General features: G+C 55.2%; 1 protein-coding gene across 1 annotated transcript in view; it reads right to left on the bottom strand.

Moving 5' to 3' along the window:
• QSOX1 (quiescin sulfhydryl oxidase 1) overlaps positions 1 to 20,565 on the bottom strand; it is a 45,390-nt gene that overhangs the window by 11,305 nt on the left and 13,520 nt on the right. The window contains exons 3-8 of the mRNA XM_039484752.1: positions 16,054 to 16,102; positions 11,803 to 11,905; positions 9,371 to 9,461; positions 7,443 to 7,588; positions 4,461 to 4,595; positions 1,965 to 2,094 (exon numbers count right to left, since the gene is read on the bottom strand). Of these exons, the coding sequence (XP_039340686.1) occupies positions 1,965 to 2,094; positions 4,461 to 4,595; positions 7,443 to 7,588; positions 9,371 to 9,461; positions 11,803 to 11,905; positions 16,054 to 16,102 (654 nt within the window). The remainder of the gene's footprint in view (positions 1 to 1,964; positions 2,095 to 4,460; positions 4,596 to 7,442; positions 7,589 to 9,370; positions 9,462 to 11,802; positions 11,906 to 16,053; positions 16,103 to 20,565) is intronic.

The following is a 20,565-nucleotide window of genomic DNA, read 5'->3' as shown; positions in this document are numbered from 1 at the left end:
GGGGGCAGGTCCTGGGCAGAGCGGGGGGGAGCACCCCGCAGCAGATTAGAAACTCAGCATCTTTTAGACCAAGGGAAGGCAAACTATGGCCTGCGGGCCGGATCCGGCCCATCAGGGCTTTCAATCTGGCCCACGGGATTGCCAGCCCCATGGTGCAGCGGGGCTAAGCAGGGCTGCCCAGAGGATTCAGGGAACCCGGGGCAAAGCAATTTTAGGGGCCCCTTCCATTAAAAAAAAAAGTTGCAATACTATAGAATACCATATTCTGTGGGGGCCCCTGCAGGGCCCGGGGCAAACTGCCCCACTTCCCCCCCCCCCCCCCGGGCGGCACCACGTCCCTGTGGCCTCGGGGGGTGGGGAGGGGAGGATGAGGACAGGGGACTCAGTGCGCTGCCATCTCCTGCAGGCACCGCCCCCCGCAGCTCCCATTGGCTGGGAACAGGGAACCACAGCAAATGGGAGCTTTGGGGGTGGTACCCGCAGGCGAGGGCAGCACACGCCTGCCCTACCCCACCCCCAGGAGCCTCTGCCGGACATGCTGGCCACTTCCACGAGTGGTGCGGGGCCAGGGCAGGCAGGGAGCCTGCCTTAGCCCTGCTGTGTGCCACTGCCACCCTGGAGCCTCTTGAGGTAAGTGGCGCTGGGCCGGAGCCCGCACCCCAAACCCCTCCTGCACCCCACACCCTCTTCTGCATCCCTGCCCTGCCCTGAGCTCCCTGCTGCACCCCTCGCACCTCAACCCTCTACCCTGAGCCCTGTCCTGCACCCCAACCCCCTGCCCCAGCCCCAGCCCTAGATTCATGGCCTTGCACACAGTTTCCCCATCCAGATGTGGCCCTCGGGCCAAAAATTTGCCCACCCCTGTTTTAGACCATGATCAAGTCACCTCTCAGCCCTCTCATGGAGAAACTAAACAGACTGAGCTTCTTACATCTCTCGCTATAAGGCACGTCTTTTAGACCCTGAATTATTCCAGCAACTATTTTCTCCAGTTTTTTAAATCAAACCCAAGTTTCCAAAGGAAACGGGCTTGTGTGCAAGAGGTCCTTAGTGGTCCCTTGCTATCACAATCGCATTGCACCCTGCATGAGGAGAGTTCTTTCATCCTGTGAAAGAGGATTTCCAAAGGTAAGTTCGGGAGGGTTGTATAGGAGAAAATATACGGCCGCCAAGCCACCTATCTGCCATAGCAAAACAGAGGTGCCCATGACACTTCAAAGCCACTCACTGCAGAGGGCATTGCTGTGTGCGCGCTTACCAGTGCAGCCAACACAGATGCTCAAGGTAGGGGTGGGAGCAGGAGGAAAGAATCTGCATCAAGGTCGGGGGGGTGTGGGGGAGAGAACCAGCCATGGTGGTGCCTTCTTGCAGGAGGTTCAGGGGGAAGTGGCTTTGGTGAATGGCTGAGCACGGGTGGACGGGGTTTCAAAAGGCATGGCTCATGTCCAGGCTCGATGCGATTGGTCACGTCACCAGTGAAGGTTTGGGAAGGGCACATATAATTTTCATGCCCAGCGCAGGGGACGATGCAATTCCAATTTCCCATTTATCTAAACAAAGGCCCCATATTCACAATCAGAGCTCAAGCGGAGTTAGGGACTAGGGCCAAGCAGCCAGAACCGAGGGGGTTTGTTAGAGGCCAGCTGAGGCAGAGCAGCGCTCGAGCCCTCCAGGGTCTCGTCACAAGGGCTGCTACGCGGGTCGGAATGTGGGGTGTGCGAACGGCGTGGAGATGGGGTTCTCTGGAGACCAGTTCAAGCAGAACGCGTATGGGGATATGCCCAGCTTCGTTCGCTACAGGATTCAAATACCAGCCTGCCCCTCCTCTAATCCAACTGAAGGGGAGGTCCAGTGACTGCCACGGTGGTAAGTGAGGCCCCAGCAAAGGCCCTGCATCTGCTCTCAGCATGAGGGGGCTACAGACCACCCAGGCCTTGCCTGGCTGATGGCTCCTTAGCGCTCACCTTAGCCAGCACCGCCACAAAGTCCTTCAGGGCCCTCACCCGCTCTCCCGTTAGGACAGAGAACCGGGCCACCTCTACCCGCAGGGCATAGTGCAGCGCGGACTCCAGGTCAGTCATGTACACCTTTGAGCTGGAGAGCGGAGGAGAAAAACAGGGCGTTAACAACTGTCTGAGCCTGCCTGCAGAAAGGGGGTCCTTGACCCTTGCTCCAGTGAGGGACCTCAACTGTATCCCCCCAGGATCCGCCTGGGAGGAAAGGACCCCTCATTACAGCTGCGAGTCCTAGCCCCTTCTCCCACGAGGGGATGGCAGAATTCAGTCACGACCCAGAGTCTGGCTTCATCTGAGAGGCCAAGGTTAGCTCAGCCTCCAGCTTCATTCAGCCCCCGCAGTGCCCTCACTAGCAGCATGGCACTCACCCCCGTGGGGCTAGAGGCGAAGGGGCCTGCTCTCTTTATTCTGAAGCAGCAAGAGGAATAACAATGGTTGTGTTTTTACAGCCGCTCTTCATCCCTTCCCCCCCCATCACAGCAAAACCAACAGCAAAGGACCTGCCAATCCACAGCTAAAGCAAAGGAGGGACGGTGGGCGGATAGAAATGGGGGGGGGGGGGCAAAATACACCCAGGACCCCAGCACGGTACAGACGCCAGCAGAATGCGCCCCACCACAGAGCCTGCAGGCCTCCTCTGGGGGGAGAAAGGCAATGAGCTCTCCCTTCCTTCAGCAGGGCAGGGGAACACCTCCAGCATCCCTGGACAGCGAGGTGGGCTGGGGGAAGGGATGGGGCAAGGAGCAAGCAGCATGACCACATCTCTTCCTGCTGCTGACCCAGCTTGCAGCCTCACCCTCCAAGCATAAGCCCCCTGCGGTCCCTTGGGAGCAAGCAGCCCAGACCTACCAGTGTCAAGGCCCTTACACTAAACTCAAACAGCAGCAACCTGGGGCACAGGGAGCGGTCCCTCATTGTAGGGCTCCAGGGAGAGTCACCTCAGTATTTGGGCTTTGGTAGCACCATACTGCAGAGTGAAGCAGAGCCCTGGAACCATCTCAGCTACTTACAGAGCCCCACTAAGACATGTCATCACCTCCACCCTCCCCTGGCTTCCCTATGCCCTCGACTGTCCCAGGAACCCCTACGTGGGGAGGTGGCCATCGTCTTCATCTGTCCCAATCCCAATGCTCCCCAGAGCCGGGGAATCCAGGACAAGAGCCGTTTGTTCGGAATTCAGTCCCCAGTTCATACCGGCACCTAGGGTGACCAGATAAAATCGGGACCGTCCCGATATTTAGCTGTTTGTCCCACGTCCCGAATGATCTTTGGTCGGGACACAATTTGCCCCGATATTTCGCTCCACCAGCAGCACTCCCCACCCCCCTTCTTGCTGCTCCGCCAGCAGCACTCTTTTTTTCCTTCTTGCTGCTCCACCGGCAGCGCTCGGCTTTTTTTTTTTTTTTCCCTCCGCCGGTGGACCCCCTGCTCCCCTATGTGTCCCGATATTTTCTCCTTCTCATCTGGTCACCCTACCGGCACCTCTGTAATGACTGAACTCAGAGCCATGTTCTTCACTGTTCTCCACTGATCTGGGGTGCGAGATCACAAGCTGCCAGAACTTTCTCTAGTCACCCTGCCCAGCTTCACCCCTCCTGCACTGCCTTGTCTCGCCCAGCAGGGTAAAACAGGTGAGGCTTGCAGCACGGCCTGGATGTCAACCGGCCTCGGCTCTGCTGAATGGGGTATGCATCCAAGAGCAAGTTCCCCAGCAGAAGGTCCCTCTGTGGAGAAAGCCCCTGGCCCCACCTTCTGCCCTTTCAAACCACGGGGCCGTCAGCTCCACTGATCACCCCTGTAACGTAGGGGAAGGTGAGTGTGTCACTCTAGGGTTTCATAGGCCAATGCCTGAAGGTCCACTCATAAAAGGCAGCCAGCGCAGGCCGTGGGAGCATGGCTGCTTCACATGACCTTGGGACCCAGCATTGATAAGCAGCAGGCCCATCCCATGCTAACTTCAGTGTCCGAATGGTGCCACCCCACGCAGAGCACAGCGTGCAGATCTCACCAGCAAGGGGCAACGGCACAGAAAAGGGCAGGAAAGGCCCAGCCCCTCCAACCAGGTCCAGATGGCAAGAAGCTGTTGCTCTCTGAGCATCCAAGAGCAGTGACAGCAATGAGTGACTCCCTTGCCCCAAACTGCAATACGGTACCCACGCTCCTCCGACTCTGCTGCTTCGGCCAATTGCTTGCCCCGGCCTTGGCGTCGTAGCCATCATTTCATGCCTGTCAAGCCGACTGACCATTCCTCTGCTCCACTCGTCTGCACGCGCTCCTGGTGGCCAGGCCTTCTGAATCCCCCCACAGGAAGCATCAAGCTCCCAAAGCCAGTCATAATGCTGGAGGCCCAGCGCTTACCCAGCTGAGGGAGAGCTCTGTGGAGGAACGCGGGCAGAGGGAGTGTGTGCATGGACAGACAGGAGAGTGGGGCCGGGGGGTGCTCACCGGTCTGCAGCCCTCCGCGGGGTGGGGGTCGTCTTGATCCGCATGTCTGGTGCCCTGGTCGGCGCGTAGGGGCCTCGCGTGACCCCAGGGAGCCTCCGCAGGAAGTGGGTGTAGAAGGATCGCGCCTCCATTTGCCTGTTGGGAAGGAAATGGGAACACGTGAGAGGAGCCTCTTCCACTTGAACAGGGGGTCACCTCTTCACCCCCATTAACCCTTCCATCACCACAAACACAGCTGCCTGCAACCCTGGGGTTTGTCACACTCAGGCAGGAGGCCAGACGTGTCCTTGGGGATGGGGGTGGGATTCCTGGCATAACAATGTGCGCTGTTCCCATCTGCTTCCACCCTCCCACATGCACCGGCAGGCCCCACGCACCCAGGGGGCCTCCATGGGTCTCCTTGGGTGGGAGAGTATCTGCACTGTTAGCTGTGTGGCCCCAGTGTGCCCCCAGCTGGTAATGGCCTTGCTTGAATCACTAGCTCCCCGCTCCAGCTGCCTAGAAAGGGGACGAGGCTCTGTCCCTAACAGGGGCGGAGAGACACGCACATAAGCCACGCCTGGAAGGGGATGGGTTTGCCTCCTTGGTCCACCTGGTCTGGAATTGCTGCCTCTGGCACTTCCCATATCGCTTCCCACTCCCTGTGCTCAGCCCATGCATCCCTCCCTACTGCTCCCTTTGCCTCTATCATCCATTCCCAGCTATGTCCCTCCGCTAGTCCCAGCCAAGCTCCCTGAGCACCCTGCCTGGCCTCCTTCCGAACATACAGCCGGAGCGGCCCTGCTGCCATCAGCCTGAGCCTGCTTTGCATGGCCCCACTCCTGCCTTTGGACTGCCTTCTCTGCAGGGCAGGGTCTCTGCTCTCCGCTCCTCCCACCACCTCTACAGACACATTCTCAGCAGCCATTGGCGTGTACCCTGAAGCATCTGACAAGGCAGAGCCAGCACCTCTTCTGACTGCCAAGACTGGGGACCCACTGGCCACGTTACAGGGAATGTCCCTAATGGGGCTCTGGCAGGGGGAAGGGAGAGCACTAGAAACCAAGCCACCTATATAGAGAACTCAGGTTCTGACTGGGCACTGCGTGCGTTCCAGGCCAGCTGGCATGAGGAAGGGCACAGCTCTCATGGGGATCGGCAGCCCCAGTTCACCCAGCCACTCTCCCAGCTTCGCTCTATCCCTTGCAGCCTCCTTTCACCCTAGGCTCTGGGGTGGGGTTTGCCTCCTCTGGCAGCTCAGGGAATATGCCAAGGGCTCGCAGGCAGAGCTGGTTAGGAAGCACTTTAAGGGGGGAGAAGAACATTTGGGGTTAGTCTGGGCCATCGGTGCTGCAGAGAGGAAGGCTGGGGCAACGAGAGGGAGAGAGGGGTACAGAAGCACAAGATATGCCACCACCTGGATCCAACCACCCTTGCTGCCTCAAGGACCTGCCTCTTCCTCCCCCTTCTGTGGGGCAATTCCCAGTTCTGCCCGGGTGGGTTTTACCCTCTTGGAATCAGTAACGCCCTCTAACCCAAGAGCTGGGGGTACGGATGCACTGGGATCTGTGCAGGATAAACCCAGCCCTGGCACCCAGGGTGCTGTGGGAGGTTTTGCTGTCTCTCAGGACAGCTTGGCAAGATGGAGGGAGCAGAGGGTGGAATACAGGACTCCCTACTTAACCCACACAGAATGAGCAAAGCTGTCAGGCTCTGTGAGAGGCAGCGGCAGGAAAGCCCAGGAGAGCCGGCAGCGAGGAGCCATCGCTTTCCGCTCTGCTTTCACAGCCCAATGTTTGCCCGCAAGCAGATGGTGGAGAGACGGCGTCGTCACAAGCAATTTTCCCCTCCACCAGCTCCGAAGCAAGGAAACAATGACTCTGCTCTTGGGTGAAGCTGGCATCATCAGAGAGCACCCCTCCTCCCCTAAACCTGGCTCACCCCATCCTCCGCACGCCAAGCAGCACAGACGAGATTTGCAAATGCCACGATTCCCATTAGGAAAAACTCCCTGCTCGGCTGTTACCCAGGCAAGAGACCCCCTCCCACGACCCTTCCTAGGGAAGCCACAAGTGTCTGTTTACCCCCTTGCCCCGCCACACTCTTCCCTGCACTGCCAGCCTGACATCAATCATCCATTGAGGGTGCGAAGGCACCATCTGGCTGCTATTTCACGTGCCGTTCAGCAGCAGGAACCCACGAGAGGGGCTGAGTCCCGGCGCCATTGTTCTCTGCCAGCGTTTCAGAACCAGCCATTGTCTGGTTCCTAATGAACTTTTTCGCAATTAGAAAACCAAGGGGGAGGTGTGGGGAGGCTGGCCAAGTCGGGGAGGTGGTCAGGGACAACTTGACTCCCTGCCAGCTTTGCAAAGTCCACTAATGTATTCCCCAGCCAGCGAAACACTTGCAAGCTGGGCTGAGTTTAGAGGGGCTTTCAGCAGTTTGTAGCTGTAGCTGGTGGGGGAAGTCCGGGGAGGAAAGCCACACACAGCATCACAAAGCCACACCCAGTGTTTCAACACGGGGCAGCCCAGAACAGGCAGGGAAGGCTGGAGCTGGACAGCTCCATGGGCAATAGGAGCTGGCCTTATCTCTGTGGGATCTGCCCACCAGCACCAGGATTCACAACCCATTCCTTAGGGAAAGGTCCCATGGTGTTTAACAGAGAAAACTATTCCCTCTGTAGACCATTTCGAGCCAGAGCTCTCCAGCTGGGATAGGAGAGGAGCTGCAATAAAACCCTACGGGTTTTATCCCTATCAAACACCACAGGATCTCTCTCTAAGGGCCGTGGGCAGGGGGATCTGTGCACAAGCACCGAGGTTCACATTCCAAGCTTCAGTGCAGCAAGTTCCCTCCATCATCAGTCCCACGGTGCCAGGATTCATCTTCCCACCCCTTAGGTACAGTGGGATCCACCTGCCAGCGTCACACCCAGCTGCCATGTGAAGGCCTGGCACATCACAGGCCACCCGGTCTGGGTCCCAGCAGGGAAGGACTCACACAGGGATGCGGCTGAAGGTCCCATTTTTGATGAGTAGGAAACTGGAAGGGAAGGCAGTCACGCCATACTTCTTCACTAGCTCCTCCTCACTGCTCAGCACTCTCCGGACGGCGACGTTCTCGTACTGCAGCATGTCCAGCGTCACCTGCAAGGCAGCACGCTCCATGGGTTAGACTGGCTATGGAACAGAACGTCCCAGGGCCAGGCCCGCTTACAGCAGCTCTCTCCTCTGGGGGGTGGCGTGGGATGCTCATGGCTGCTCCAGCCCCCGCTTCTCCCAGCAGGAGTCAGGACACAGCAATATCTAGCACTGAGGGAACACTTTATGCCTCCGAAGCATTGTACAAACATGGCCTGACCCTCACGAAAGCCCCGAGAGGTGGAGAAGTAGGATCTCCATTTTACAGACATTTTATGGCCCAGGTCAGTGGCAGAGCCAGGGCTAAGTTAAAAAAGGTGAACTTTCCCTGAATAAATGATGCCAGAAATTCCTGGCTCCCAGCCCTGTGCTCGACCCGCCGGACAATGCTGTGCTGGCTACAGGAAAGCTCACCACTACTTGATGATCCTTAGCCTCACCTAACTGCAGCACGTGGCACTTGATGGCTATGGAAACTGGAAAGGATATAAAGAGTCAAGGAACAGTTAACATCTTTGTATACTAACTCCTGAGGGGCCTAGGGGGAGAATCAGAACTCGCCTCTCCACTCATCTACTCAGACCATAAGCTTTTTGGGGAAAGGGCCATTTTTTCACTACATGTACATGCATTGTATAATGGGGCCCGGTGACATTATGTGATTATTGTTGATACTACTGTTATATAATTGCGACAAATCTTGTACAAGATGTGTCATGTGAGGTGTCAACAGAAAAGGAATATAATTATCCTGTTTGTGTGCGTGTATCATTTTGGTGTCTGAAGTTACGAATATTGACTATGTACCAGCATTTCAAATGTGTTTGCTCCTGTGGTAACGCCCACAAGGTTGGTAGTTTGCATCCAGTCTGGTCAGCATATTGTGAATGGGCTATTCAAGTTGATGGCCCATTGAAGGACACTTAGCTAACACAAGAGGCCATAGAAGCAGCTGAGGATGCATCAGCCAGAATATGGGTAATGGCTGCTCTGACTCATTGAAGCACGCAAGGACGTGACATGCTCCTGTGACCCTGAACTCCATCTTGTGCCAGGACTTTTCCACAAACTAACACTGACAGTTTTCCCTCCACATGGGCGAAAGTATAAATAACCCTGGTAGCATCTCCATTTTGCCTCTTTCCTGCTCTGGACTACGGATTTACACTAGCAGGAGAATTCCAACCAGTGGACTGAGGACCTTCCAATCTTTTGGATATTACCAGAGACATTGTAAGCCAGCAGTTTATTCCATCACTGCTACAAACCTGACCCAAGAACTTTGCAATGAATGTACGTATTTGATTCCTTTGACCATTTTAACTCTCACCCCTTTCTTTTCTCTTATAAATAAACCTTTAGATATTAGATACTAAAAGGTTTGGCTACAGCATGATTACTGGGTAAGATCTGAGTTATATGTTGACCTGGGTATGAGACTGGTCCTTTGGGATCAGAAGAACCCTTTGGTTGATTAAACTGGTTTTAAATAACCACTCATCATAAAGTCTAGGGTCTGGGTGGTGAAACAAGGGCTGGGATACCTAAGGAGGCTGCATTTCTGACTTCTAGTTAACCAGTGTGGTGAGACAGACGTTTACTTTTGTTACTGGTTTGCTATATCTTATGGAAGAATAACCACCAGTTTAGGGGTGAGTCTGCCCTATTTCTCAGCAGTTTGTCCTGAATTTGGCATCCTCAGCTGTGACCCACGGAGGCACAGTGACAGGCCCCAACCCAACCTGATGCTACAGCAACACAAATACTGAACAAAACAACAATGCCCACCTCTCTGCCCAGAAAGGAGTCGCTCGTCTCGAAGATCAGCGCCAGGTACGTGACATTGTTGGTTTGAAAGAACCCCTGGATCTCCTCCACGCTGCAGGAGAAAACAATGAAGTGTTCTCAGTGACACGGAGCGAGCAGGTGAACGCGCCAGCCCCAGCAGCGCAGAACGTGCTCCCTACCAGCACAACACACAGCAGCTTGGCAAAGGGTTGGGTGTTTGCCCCTCTCGCACAGAGCTGAACCCAGATGGATTTGTCGCCTAGGTAGGTGGCCGAGATCAGCTCTGCTTATACACTGTTCAATTCACATGGAGCTTGCCGGCCTGGTTTTCTGCTTCAGTTCACTGGCTGTATGGTAATCTGCCAGGGTCAGCCAAGGAACGGGAGATGGGAGACTGTTTATGGAAGGACTTGAGGTTAAAACCCTGTCTACTGTGAAAGCCAGCAGTGGGACTAGAGCCAGAGCAGTTTCATCAAGACACAGATAGGGTCACATCAGAGACAGCCTGAACCCTATCTCTGAGCCCAAACGCTTCTGCTCTTGGGGAGTGGGAATGAACCCCCCAATTTCCCCTGTGGGGCATCGGACAGTGGGGAGCCTGAACATGAGGTTGGAATGCTGGAGGTTGGCTGGGGTTAATTTCCCCATCCACACCTGTGGCATTTGATTAACTCTGCCTGTGGCTTTGCATTTTTTACTCGGGGCGGGGGGGGAGAGAGGATAAGTGCCTACAGGGCATCGAGAGGTGCAATAAGTCCACCTTTGCCAAGGAGCAGCGCTGTGCATGGCGCAGCGTCCAAAGCCGGGAGAGAGCAGGAGTACAGAGACGTGCCTTTGGAAGGAGGGGGCATTGCTGGGGGCCCAGGCTGGAATGCTCAGACAGTGGGGAGGAGAGGGTAGTTAGACACCTGCAGCATGCTGTCCAACGCCTGGATAGGGGCCGTCCTCCCGCTCCTCCACTGAAATGTGGGCAGGAATGGCTAGTGGGCAGTGCAGCTCAAACCCTTTTGTTCTGTCCGGCCCAGCCAGGCCCAGGTGACTCATACCCAGGAAGTGCCAGATCAGCTTCACAGGCACAGAGGAAAGCACAAGGATGTGGTTACCCCCGAAGGGGAGAGAGGCTCACACACTCGCCCCTGGCAATCACCAGATGCAGATCTGAGGAGTTTCCTTTGCATCGCTGATCTGCAGGCAGCCTGGCTGGCTTCACAGATCCATTTCTGCCTCCTGGCTTAACACCTTTCCCCACTGCCCCCAGCATTAACAGGTTATAGCCACAGGGGCTTTCCAGGCTCAAGTAGTGGTGAGCTTTCCTGTAGCCAGCACAGCCTGGTCCGGTGGATCGAGCACAGGGCTGGGAGCCAGGAATTCCTCTGTACAGCAGAGTCCTGGCTGCTATCTAGGTCTGGCAGGTCAGGTTAGACGCTCCCGGATCATACACTGAACGGGCAAGATTCGACCAAGGGCTTTCAGCCAGGGAGGAGCCAGAAGGCAGCAGTGACTTCAGCTTGCAGGGCAACTTTAGGATCGAAGGACATGGAGGAAGACCAGGGACAGCAGTGGGCACGGCACCTCTGTGCCACCAGCCATTCCCCCCGGCCACGACGCGGACCATCAACTACCACGCACATGTGTATCCCAGGGGAAACAACCCAGACTCCTGCTCCAAACACTCAAGCCACTGCCACTCCAGGGGCATCTGTTTGCTGTGGGCAGCACTAGGGCTCATCTGCCCTTCCCAGGCCGTCAGCAGGTCTCATTCGATACAGCAGAGGGCACTGACACTTCCCGTACACAAGCAATACAGGACATACCCTCCCCCCAGTGACGAATATGAGCAGCCACCACTCTCCAGCCTGGGGTTGTAGTTACAGGCAGGTTTGTTAGAGACAAATCATGGGAAAAAACCTTGTAGGTAATGGAACCCGCCCCACACTGACAGTTCTGGGCACATCACATGGACAAGATACACATAGGAGGTCTGGAACGTTACCAAGGAGGCAACTCAAAATGTCTGTGCCTATTAATTCTTGGCTAAAGAGTTGTCTTCCTCATTTCGTCCATGTGCTATTATCACAGTCACTCCAGGAAGTCACTCCAGCACCAGGCTGTCAGTTTCGCTCACACCTCTGCAGTGCGTGTCACTGTCCTGGGAGTAACCAGGAGCCTCTTCGGACCGCCTAGGGCAAGGTCTCCAGCCCAACCCGCAGGAATTCCGTTCCACACGATAACAGGGATTGAATCAAGGGCAGGCCCTTGAACACAGTCATCATCCACATGCGGCAGAGGTCTCAAGGACTGCTACTGGAGGCCCGGTTAAGCACGAGTCCATTCCTTGTTGTTTCTCTCACCCCAGGCCCCTCCTCAACACACATACACATACACATATACACACACAGTTGCATTCTGCTATTATGTCCCCCTCCAATAACCTGGCTGGTTCCAGTGGTGGACAGGCAGGTGGCCACGTCTCCTTGTGCATCTCCAGGTTGGTGATTATGCTCTGCCTCAGGTTCTGAATGCTGTCCCCAGGATCTGTTGGGGGAACAAAACACACAGCTCACCACCAAAGCACAATGCACAAAAAGCCAAGGACTGTATCCAAGCTAACAATGACCCATCCCAACCCCTGATCCCTGAAGCCATAGCAGTCATAGGCGGCAGGTTTGTATAATTTTTGGTGGGGCCCAAAATGGTGGTGCCCCCCCCCACCCTGTAAGCCGATATAAAATGAAGCTACAACGCGTCAGCGCCACAAGATTACAAGGGTCAATTAAAAGTGGAAAGTCAGAAGCAGCACTTGCCTACTTCAATATACGGTATTATATTTTGTTGCAGCTGTTGTGATGAAGTGGGAATGTTCTTAATATTTTCTCTGAATACTGTGTGGGTGCCTCAGTTTCCCCTGCAAGATGCTACCTGAAGGTGTTGGGGACAAAGAGATCAGGACAAGGCCTCCTTGTCTGGAAGAGACACAGAGGCCAGAGGAGGGAGTGTCAGTTTGGAGCTGGCTGGGGAAATGGGGAGAGAGACCCAGAACTTGGTTCTGGGCTCCCCACCCTGTAAGATGGACCTGACAGAGGGGTTCTGTTTTCTGTACCAACAAGCTCTGTTTAAACTGTGTTCCCATCATCTAATAAACCTTCTGTTTTACAGTCTGACTGAGAGTCACATCTGACTGCGGAGTTGGGGTGCAGGGACCTCTGGCTGCCCCAGGACCCCGCCTGGGCGGACTCACTGCGGAAAGTGCATGATGTGGAAGGGCATGCTGAATGCTCTGAGGTCAGACCCAGGAAGGTGTAAGCTTCTTGCCCTGGAGACAGTCTGCTCAGAGAGGAGGCTCCCCCAGAGTCCTGACTGGCTTTGAAGGAGTGGTTCCAGAGCATCCCCTTCCACCCCATGCACTTCTCAGAAGTCCACACAGGCACTAACACTCCTTCCTCTGGCCTTTGTCAAGAAGGCTAACAGCATTTTGGGCTGTATAAGTAGGGGCATTGCCAGCAGATCGAGGGACATGATCATTCTCTTCTATTCAACATTGGTGAGGCCTCATCTAGAGTACTATGTGCAGTTTTGGGCCCCACATTGCAAGAAGGATGTGGAAAAATTGGAAAATCCAGTGGAGGGCAACAAAAATTATTAGGGGGCTGGAGCACATGACTTCTGAGGAGAGGCTGAGGGAACTGGGATGGTTTAGTCTGCAGAAGAGAAGAATGAGGGAGGATTTGATAGCTGCTTTCAACTACCTGATAGGGGGTTACAAAGAGGATGGATCTAGACTGTTCTCAGTGGTAGCAGAGGACAGAACAAGGAGTAATGGTCTCAAGTTGCAGTGGGGGAGGTTTAGGTTGGATATTAAGAAAAACTTTTTCACTAGGAGGGTGGTGAAACACTGGAATGGGTTACCTAGGGAGGTGGTGGAATCTCCTTCCTTAGAGGTTTTTAAGGCCCGGCTTGACAAAGCCCTGGCTGGGATGATTTAGTTGGGAATTGGTCCTGCTTTGAGCATGAGGTTGGACTAGCTGACCTCCTGAGGCCCCTTCCAACCCTGATATTCTATGATACTCTAAACTGACCACCAAATTTAAGTTGCGTGTTTTTCCTGTCAGGTGAGGACTCTGGGGCAGGGCTGGGGATAAGGAACTTGGGGTGCAGACAGGCTGCCCCAGGGCTAGGGCCAAAGAGGACTCCCCTCCACCCTCCCTGGCAGCAGCAAGCTCCAGGGGAGGGACCCCTCCTCTCCCCCGCAGTTCACTGCACATGCTCCTAGGGTCCCTCTCAGGTCCAGAATGCCCACTCGCCTCCCCTATGGTGGGTACCGAGGGGGGAGGTTGCCATCACGTGTGGCCTCCCCTGCTGCCACCCCTCACCATAGCCTCACTGGGGATGGGGCTGCCCCTTGCCCAGCATGGTGCAGGAGTGGGGACTGCAGGGTGGTAGCTGGGGAGGGGCAGAGTATCACAAAATTCACCTAAGCCCCAGCTGCACAGGTCTAGGAAGCTCCCCTCCCCAGTGCTGTAGCCAGGTTTTAACATCAGGGGGAGCGCACACATAAAAAAAAGATGCCAGCCAACATATCCAAGTACTAATCAGGTAGTTCTATAACAGGCTATAACAGGCTGCCCTGGACCCCATCACCCCCTGAAGCACAAGGTAGGGGTAGGCACCACCATGTTGTGCAACAAACACTTGACAAAATTACTGGACTTAGTGATGGACAATGCGGGCAGGTGGGTATTATGTCATTCAATCATTCAACCCATAAAATTGCACACATTTTGCCTCAGTGAAATTAAATATCCAGAGAATTACTGGGCCTGTGATGATGATGATGACCAGGGCTTGCTCACCTGTGGCTCCCCCTCCCTGTGCTGTGGAGGCACAGCCAGGGAGGTCTGCATCTGCAAGCAGGCACCCTGCCTCATGTGCAGCTCCCGTGGGCCCTGATAGCCACTAGACTGGGAGCCTCCCGGCCATTGGATTGGGCTGGGGTGGGGGGGGGGGCGGATGGCAATGGGGGATTTTGTTGGGAGCTTTGGTGGTGGGGTGGCTGTGGGGGTGGGGAGTGGGCTGGCACAAAGGGGAGGGCTCTCTGGAGAGGAGTGACAGGGGCACAGGGGTCATTGGGAGTCTCTCGAGGGGGCAGAGGGTTGTGTGGGTCTCTGTGGGGCAGGGGGCTGTGATAGGCGGAGCCAGCTGCAACCTGGGTCTGCTCTGCGGGGGGTGTTGATATAGTCCCCTCAGGAAGCCCCCCCCGTCCTGTGTATTTTATACCAGCCCCGGGGTGCCCATTGCTGCTCCTTTCCCCGCCCACGGCTCCATCTGTCTATCCCCACAACCCCCCAGCTGTGTCCTGGTGTGTGTCTGTCCCACAACCCCCGGCTGTGTCTGTCTGTCTGCCCCCACCACCCCCGGCTGTGTGTGTCTGTCCCACAACCCCCTGGCTGTGTCTGTGTGTCTGGCTGCTCCCACCACCCCCAGCTGTGTGTGTCTGTCCCAGAACCCCCCAGCTGTGTCTGTTTGTCCCCACCAACCCCCTGGCTGTGTCCTTGTGTCTGTCTGTCCCACAACCCCCGGCTGTGTCTGTCTGTCTGTCCCCACCACCTCCAGCTGTGTCTGTCTGTCCCACAACTCCCCCCCAGCTGTGTCCTTGTGTCTGTCTGTCCCACAACCCCCTGGCTGTGTCCTTGTGTCTGTCTGTCCCACAACCCCCGGCTGTGTCTGTCTGTCTGTCCCACAACCCCCGGCTGTGTCCATGTGTCTGGCTGTCCCCACCACCCTCCGCTGTGTGTGTCTGTCCCCACCACCCTCCGCTGTGTGTGTCTGTCCCCACCACCCTCCGCTGTGTGTGTCTGTCCCCACCACTCCCTGGCTGTGTCCTTGTGTCTGTCTGTCCCACAACCCCCAGCTGTGTCTGTTTGTTCCCACCAACACCCCCTCCCCGGCTGTGTCTCTGTGTCTGGCTGCCCCCACAGCTCACCGGCTGAGTCTGTCTGACAGGCACAGACCCTGCTGCTCGCTCTGCCCAGGGCTCAGCCGCTGCCGGTGGCTCGCTCCCCCTCCCTGCTGTGGAGGCGCAGCCAGGCAGCTCCGGCACCGCCCCTGGCAGCTCCCATTGGCTGGGGTTCCTGGCCAATGGGCTGTGAGCCAAGTCGGGGCTGGGGCCTCTCCCGGGAGCTGCCGCTGAGGTGAGAGCGCCCGGCATTGCGACGCGGGGACCCCCAAAGCACAGGGCCTGGGGCCCAAACATTGGTGGAGCTGGGCCCAGCTTCAGGATTATTGGTGGAGCCTGGGCCCCACGGGCCCATAGAACTCGCTGCCTATGATAGCAGTGTCACATGGGGACTGAGCGCTACTGGACCATACTGTACAATATATCCCCAACCCACCCTGGCAGCACCTCCAGTGGCTGGTTAGTGGCTCATGGCAGAAACATTTCTTTTACAAAGCTTGAGATGCTTTATTCATTTATCCCCTGCCAGGTGATTCCCTCTCATGAGTCCTCCCCCACCAAAACCTCCTGCCCTCCCACCCTCACCTGGGGAAAGCACTCGCTGACCACCCCCTACTCTAGAACGCAGCAGGCGTGCAGGCGGCAATGGAAAGGAAACCACCACAGCAGGACGAATTCCAACAGGGGAGTCCAGCAAGGATTAAAGAGCCAGGAGGTTGTGAATACTCACGGAATATCTTCATCCCGTCCTCAGGGCTCTTGGAGAAGGCCTTGAAAAACTGAAAAGAAACATAAGGGAAGAGTGTCCACAGGAGCATCTGGAGAACATTTAACAACATTCATTGCAACCCACAGAGCACTTGTAAGGCAGCATGGACTGATCCATCAGACTGAGATTCAGGAGATCTGTGTTCTATTCCCGCTCTACCACCAACTTGATGGGTGATTTTGCGCCAATGGCTGCCTTTCTCTGCCTCAGTTTCCCCATCTGTAAAATGTTTACCTGCTTTGTAAAGCACTTTGAGAAGTAGGGCTGAAGAATGCTATACAGAAGGTAAAGTTTATTACTTTCCCAAGTGAGTTTAATCATCCCTAATAATACCACCTAGCTCTTACATAGCTTTTTCAGCAGTAGATCTCAAAGCATTTTACAAAGGAGATCAATATCATTATCCCCATTTAAAAGATGGAGAAACTGAGGCACAAAGCGGTGAAGTCACTTGCCCATGGTCACCTAGAAGGCCAGTGGCAGAACCAGGAATAGAACCTAGGCCTCCTGGGGTCCCAGTCTAATGCTCCATCTACTAGGCTTTGCCAATTTATAAAAGGTCTCTAGGCACCTGCAGAATAATCATTAAAACAGGCACAAAGTGCAATAAATAAACCGACCCAATACAGACTAAGTGAAACTCCCCAGACACAAATCTGCTCAGCAGCCTACCCCACCTCCTGGCAAATGCCTCAGGGAGCAAACAGATCTTTCATCTAACCCTGAAGGGCAAACTCACATGCTGGCTCTGTCAGACTAAGAAGGGGGTGGGAAGGAGGAGCGGGCATTGGAGAGTCAAGGTCTCTTTGCCAATCACGATCCAGACACACATCTTGCAACCTTCCCACCATCAGCCCTCAGAATTCCTATCTGGGGGCTGTCAACAAGTCTATCAGTGGCTCTGGCCTGCAGGGACAGCGCACAGGTGCAAAACTCTTTATCTCCCCTGTCCAGATGCCAAAACTTCAAACTTGCCCAGCTTGGCCAATTCTGCAGTACAATGAAAGTTAAAAACACGTCAGATGAATGACATTTAATACCAAGGTCAATGGTGGGCAGGGTTCTGTGCCAAAGCGCATCGTTCATCTTCATATTTCAATTACGGAAAGTCCACCTTTTTTAATTCTGCTGAAGCAGACAGAATTCCCAGCCGGCTGCCCCGGGGCACTGTGAAATGCAGAGATTGTGCTGCAGAATTAACGTCACCTCGCTACAGGGTACATAGGATCTTGGTTATAGATCAAACCCAGCCCCATGAATGGCACCCATAATGGAATGGTTTGGCTGTCCATGCTGTTTGGAGCATGGGCGCGACATCTCCCAAAGGCCAGGCCTGCTCTGGAAGTGGGAGGCCACCCTCTGTCCTAGGCGAAGTCCCACAGTACAGCAATGCAGTCTGGAGAGGACAAGAGCTTGGCTCGTTGCGCTCAGTGCAAGCTCCTCACCAAAGAAGGAAACTAAGAGCGCTCTCAGCTGCCACCAAGCAGGAACAACGGGACCCTTCGATCGCGATCCTCGTAAAGTAAAGGCAGGCAGACTACCCCAATCAATGGAGCAGTTGCCCGGCTAGTTTGGATGTTTTCCCTAGACTACCAGCTTCTCCAGGCTGACCCTCTGCCAACTAGCCCTTGCCAGAGCCCCACTCTCAGCTAGACAGTGGGGAAGCAGAAATCACAGCCTGTCTAGAGCCAATGGGTTAAAGGGGCGGAGCTGAGTGTCCCCAGCCCACTGTCGGCATTGCACACCAGCTCTGCCTCCCCCAGGGCCTGGTGTGCACGCTGGCCCGGGGGAGAGGGATAAGGGATGAGACAGAATCGCTTATTGCAGGGGCAGGGGGCACAAGTGTGCGCGTACCATAGGGGTTGCGGAAGGGGATGCTTCCATGGAGGTAGATGCCCCATCCCAGCCTAGGGCTCCTGCCCTTTCCTGGAAGCTCTGTGAGGGTTCAGTATGTGGCCATGTTGCCGTGCGCCGGCACCAGAGCCTGGTACGCGGCAGTTGACCATGATAAAGACGAGGGAGCTGCCAATGCTCCCGTTGCAGTTATGCCATTGGGGAGCATGGGCAGCAGACCCCACAGCCCAGCCGTGCTGCAGGTGGGGGAGAAGCCGCCATCCTGCGCGTGCCAAGGCACTGCAGGGACATCCCCCCATTGGCTGTGTTCAGCCAGGAGGAGAATCATCAGGCTCAATAGCGTAAGGGCTGCAGCCCATTGGACCTAGCAGGTCCTGGATGGGGAGAGAGAGTCCTGCTGTTGGAGGAGCCAGCCGGGCTGACTGACCAGCTGCCTGTCAGCTCTGGGAACAGCGGGTATGTGAAGCCCTGCCCTGGGAAAAGGGACGCAGCAAGTTGGCCAAAAACGCGACGATGCCTCCAGCCCAGAGGAGGGCTGTGCCGATGCTAAGGCTGCAGCTCTGCATGGAAGAGAAGGGCCGGACACCCAAGCCGCTTATCTGATGCAGCAGCACCTCGGAGAGCTCAGTCCCCCCGCACACAGCGGCAGGCCAGGGGTTACAGTGAAGGGCCAGCAGGGCAGGCAGGAGGGTTAGCACATGGGGGTTGCGTGGGAGATGAATGCCCTAGGGTGACCAGACAGCAAGTGTGAAAAATCGGGACAGGGGTGGGAGGTAATTGAAGCCTATATAAGAAAAAGATCAAAAAATCAGGACTGTCCCTATAAAATCGGGACATCTGGTCACCCTAGAATGCCCACTCTCTCCTTTGGCCAGGGCCCAGGAACACAGCCAACCTCATACAGCCGCAGTGACCTCCCGGCTCTGGGGATCATTCATGCTGCCTCTTTGCCAGTCCCTTTAAAGGCTCAACAGCAGAGGAGGGCCTGCTCTATGTATCCAGGGCTCAGGATACAGGCTGCCCCACAGTACCTGCTGCAAAGAGTCATGTGCCCTCTGTGTTTGATGCCAGCTGTGCACTCTCCCGCCTCCCTCCATGCAGGCAGGGCAGCAGGATCAGTGAAATCTCATGGCAAATATTTGCCGACCAGGCTGGGCTGGAAGCGAAAGCTGTTTGCAGAAGGTGCTGGGAGGAGGGAGGGGGAGAGGACAACACAACCCCAACCAACGGCCTTGTAGCACTGCCACATCAGCAGGTCCCTCTGGGCTTTGGGAGCCTTGTTAAAGACAGGCTCAAGCGCTGTATTTTGGGCCAGGCGAGGGGCTTAGCACATCAGACCCATTCCTGTGGCATCTGAGGTAAGGGTCATCGCTCCAGCACTTGGTTCTACCCGTCAACAGCCAATTAAAGTACCCAGCGGATTGAGGGGTCTCACAGGACCCCCTGGAGCAGGGAGCATCCCAATCCACACCCACTCATTTCCCACTAGGTTTGGAGCTCTTCTTAGGCTGATCCCAGGACTGTAATTACCCCAGGAGTCCGGCAAGTTTCTTTTTCCAGCCAGCCACAGAAAGGAACTTTGGGTGGATTTTTACAATCACCCTCTTGTTGGCCACCAGCCCAGCCATAGGGCTCCCTGAGTCAAAGCTAGGGCAGGTGGGAGTCAGAGCTGGCCCGCCCAGGTGTGCAAGACGCTAGGGTTAGTGCCCATTATTACCTGAGATGGCTCTTGTGCATCTGCCGCCCTGCCCCAGAGGGAACAAAAACCAAACCAAAGGGACTTGACCTGTCATTGCTGACCCAGACATGCCAACTTGCAAATGTCAGAATTTTTTTTCCCCAGCCACCTCTTTCTTTATTGAAATGGAAATCTTGAGTGGCTACCTCTAGATGGCTTACTGCTTCTGAGGGCTTGGCTACACTTACAAATTTGCAGCGCTGCAGCAGGGTGTGAAAACACACCCTCTGCAGCGCTGCAAATTGCGGCGCTACAAAGCGCCAGTGTAGTCAAAGCCCCAGCGCTGGGAGCCGCGCTCCCAGCGCTGTCTGTTATTCCCCACAGGGAGGTGGAGTACGGACAGCGCTGGGAGAGTTTTCTCCCAGCGCTGGCGCTTTGACTACACTTAGCGCTTCAAAGCGCTGCCGCGGCAGCGCTTTGAAATGCAAGTGTAGCCACAGCCCAAGACTTGATTGCTCACTCTGAATTCCTTTGAAATGCTTCATTTGAATAATAAACAAGCTCAGCAAACAGACTCATTATCTTGTTAGACTTTGTCTCTTTTGAGAGGTGTTTCTGTCTAAGGCCCTTTTAATTGTTGCTTAACTACTCAGAATTCTTTAGCAGTTGTAAAGTGTACAGCTGGTACACCTGACTCCTTCAAACTTAGAATTCGATGATTGAATGATTTATTAAAATAAAGTTATTTTTGTAATAATATCTGTGGGTTAAAGGTCACAGATCTCCACCAGCGAGGGGCATATATTAGCGCTCCCACAGCCACTACCACAGGTGCAGCTATACCAGGGGGAGATTTACAGAAAAATACAGCCCATATTTCTTGAACTAAAAGTGCAAATTCCCAAGTTGCTGGTCCTTGATTGGAGCTGCTGATAGCTCCA

The sequence above is a fragment of the Mauremys reevesii genome, linkage group 8, assembly GCF_016161935.1.
Source record: "Mauremys reevesii isolate NIE-2019 linkage group 8, ASM1616193v1, whole genome shotgun sequence".
NCBI lineage: Eukaryota > Metazoa > Chordata > Testudines > Geoemydidae > Mauremys > Mauremys reevesii.
Note: the sequence above shows the minus strand (reverse complement) of the source record. Positions and strands in the feature narration are given on the sequence as shown.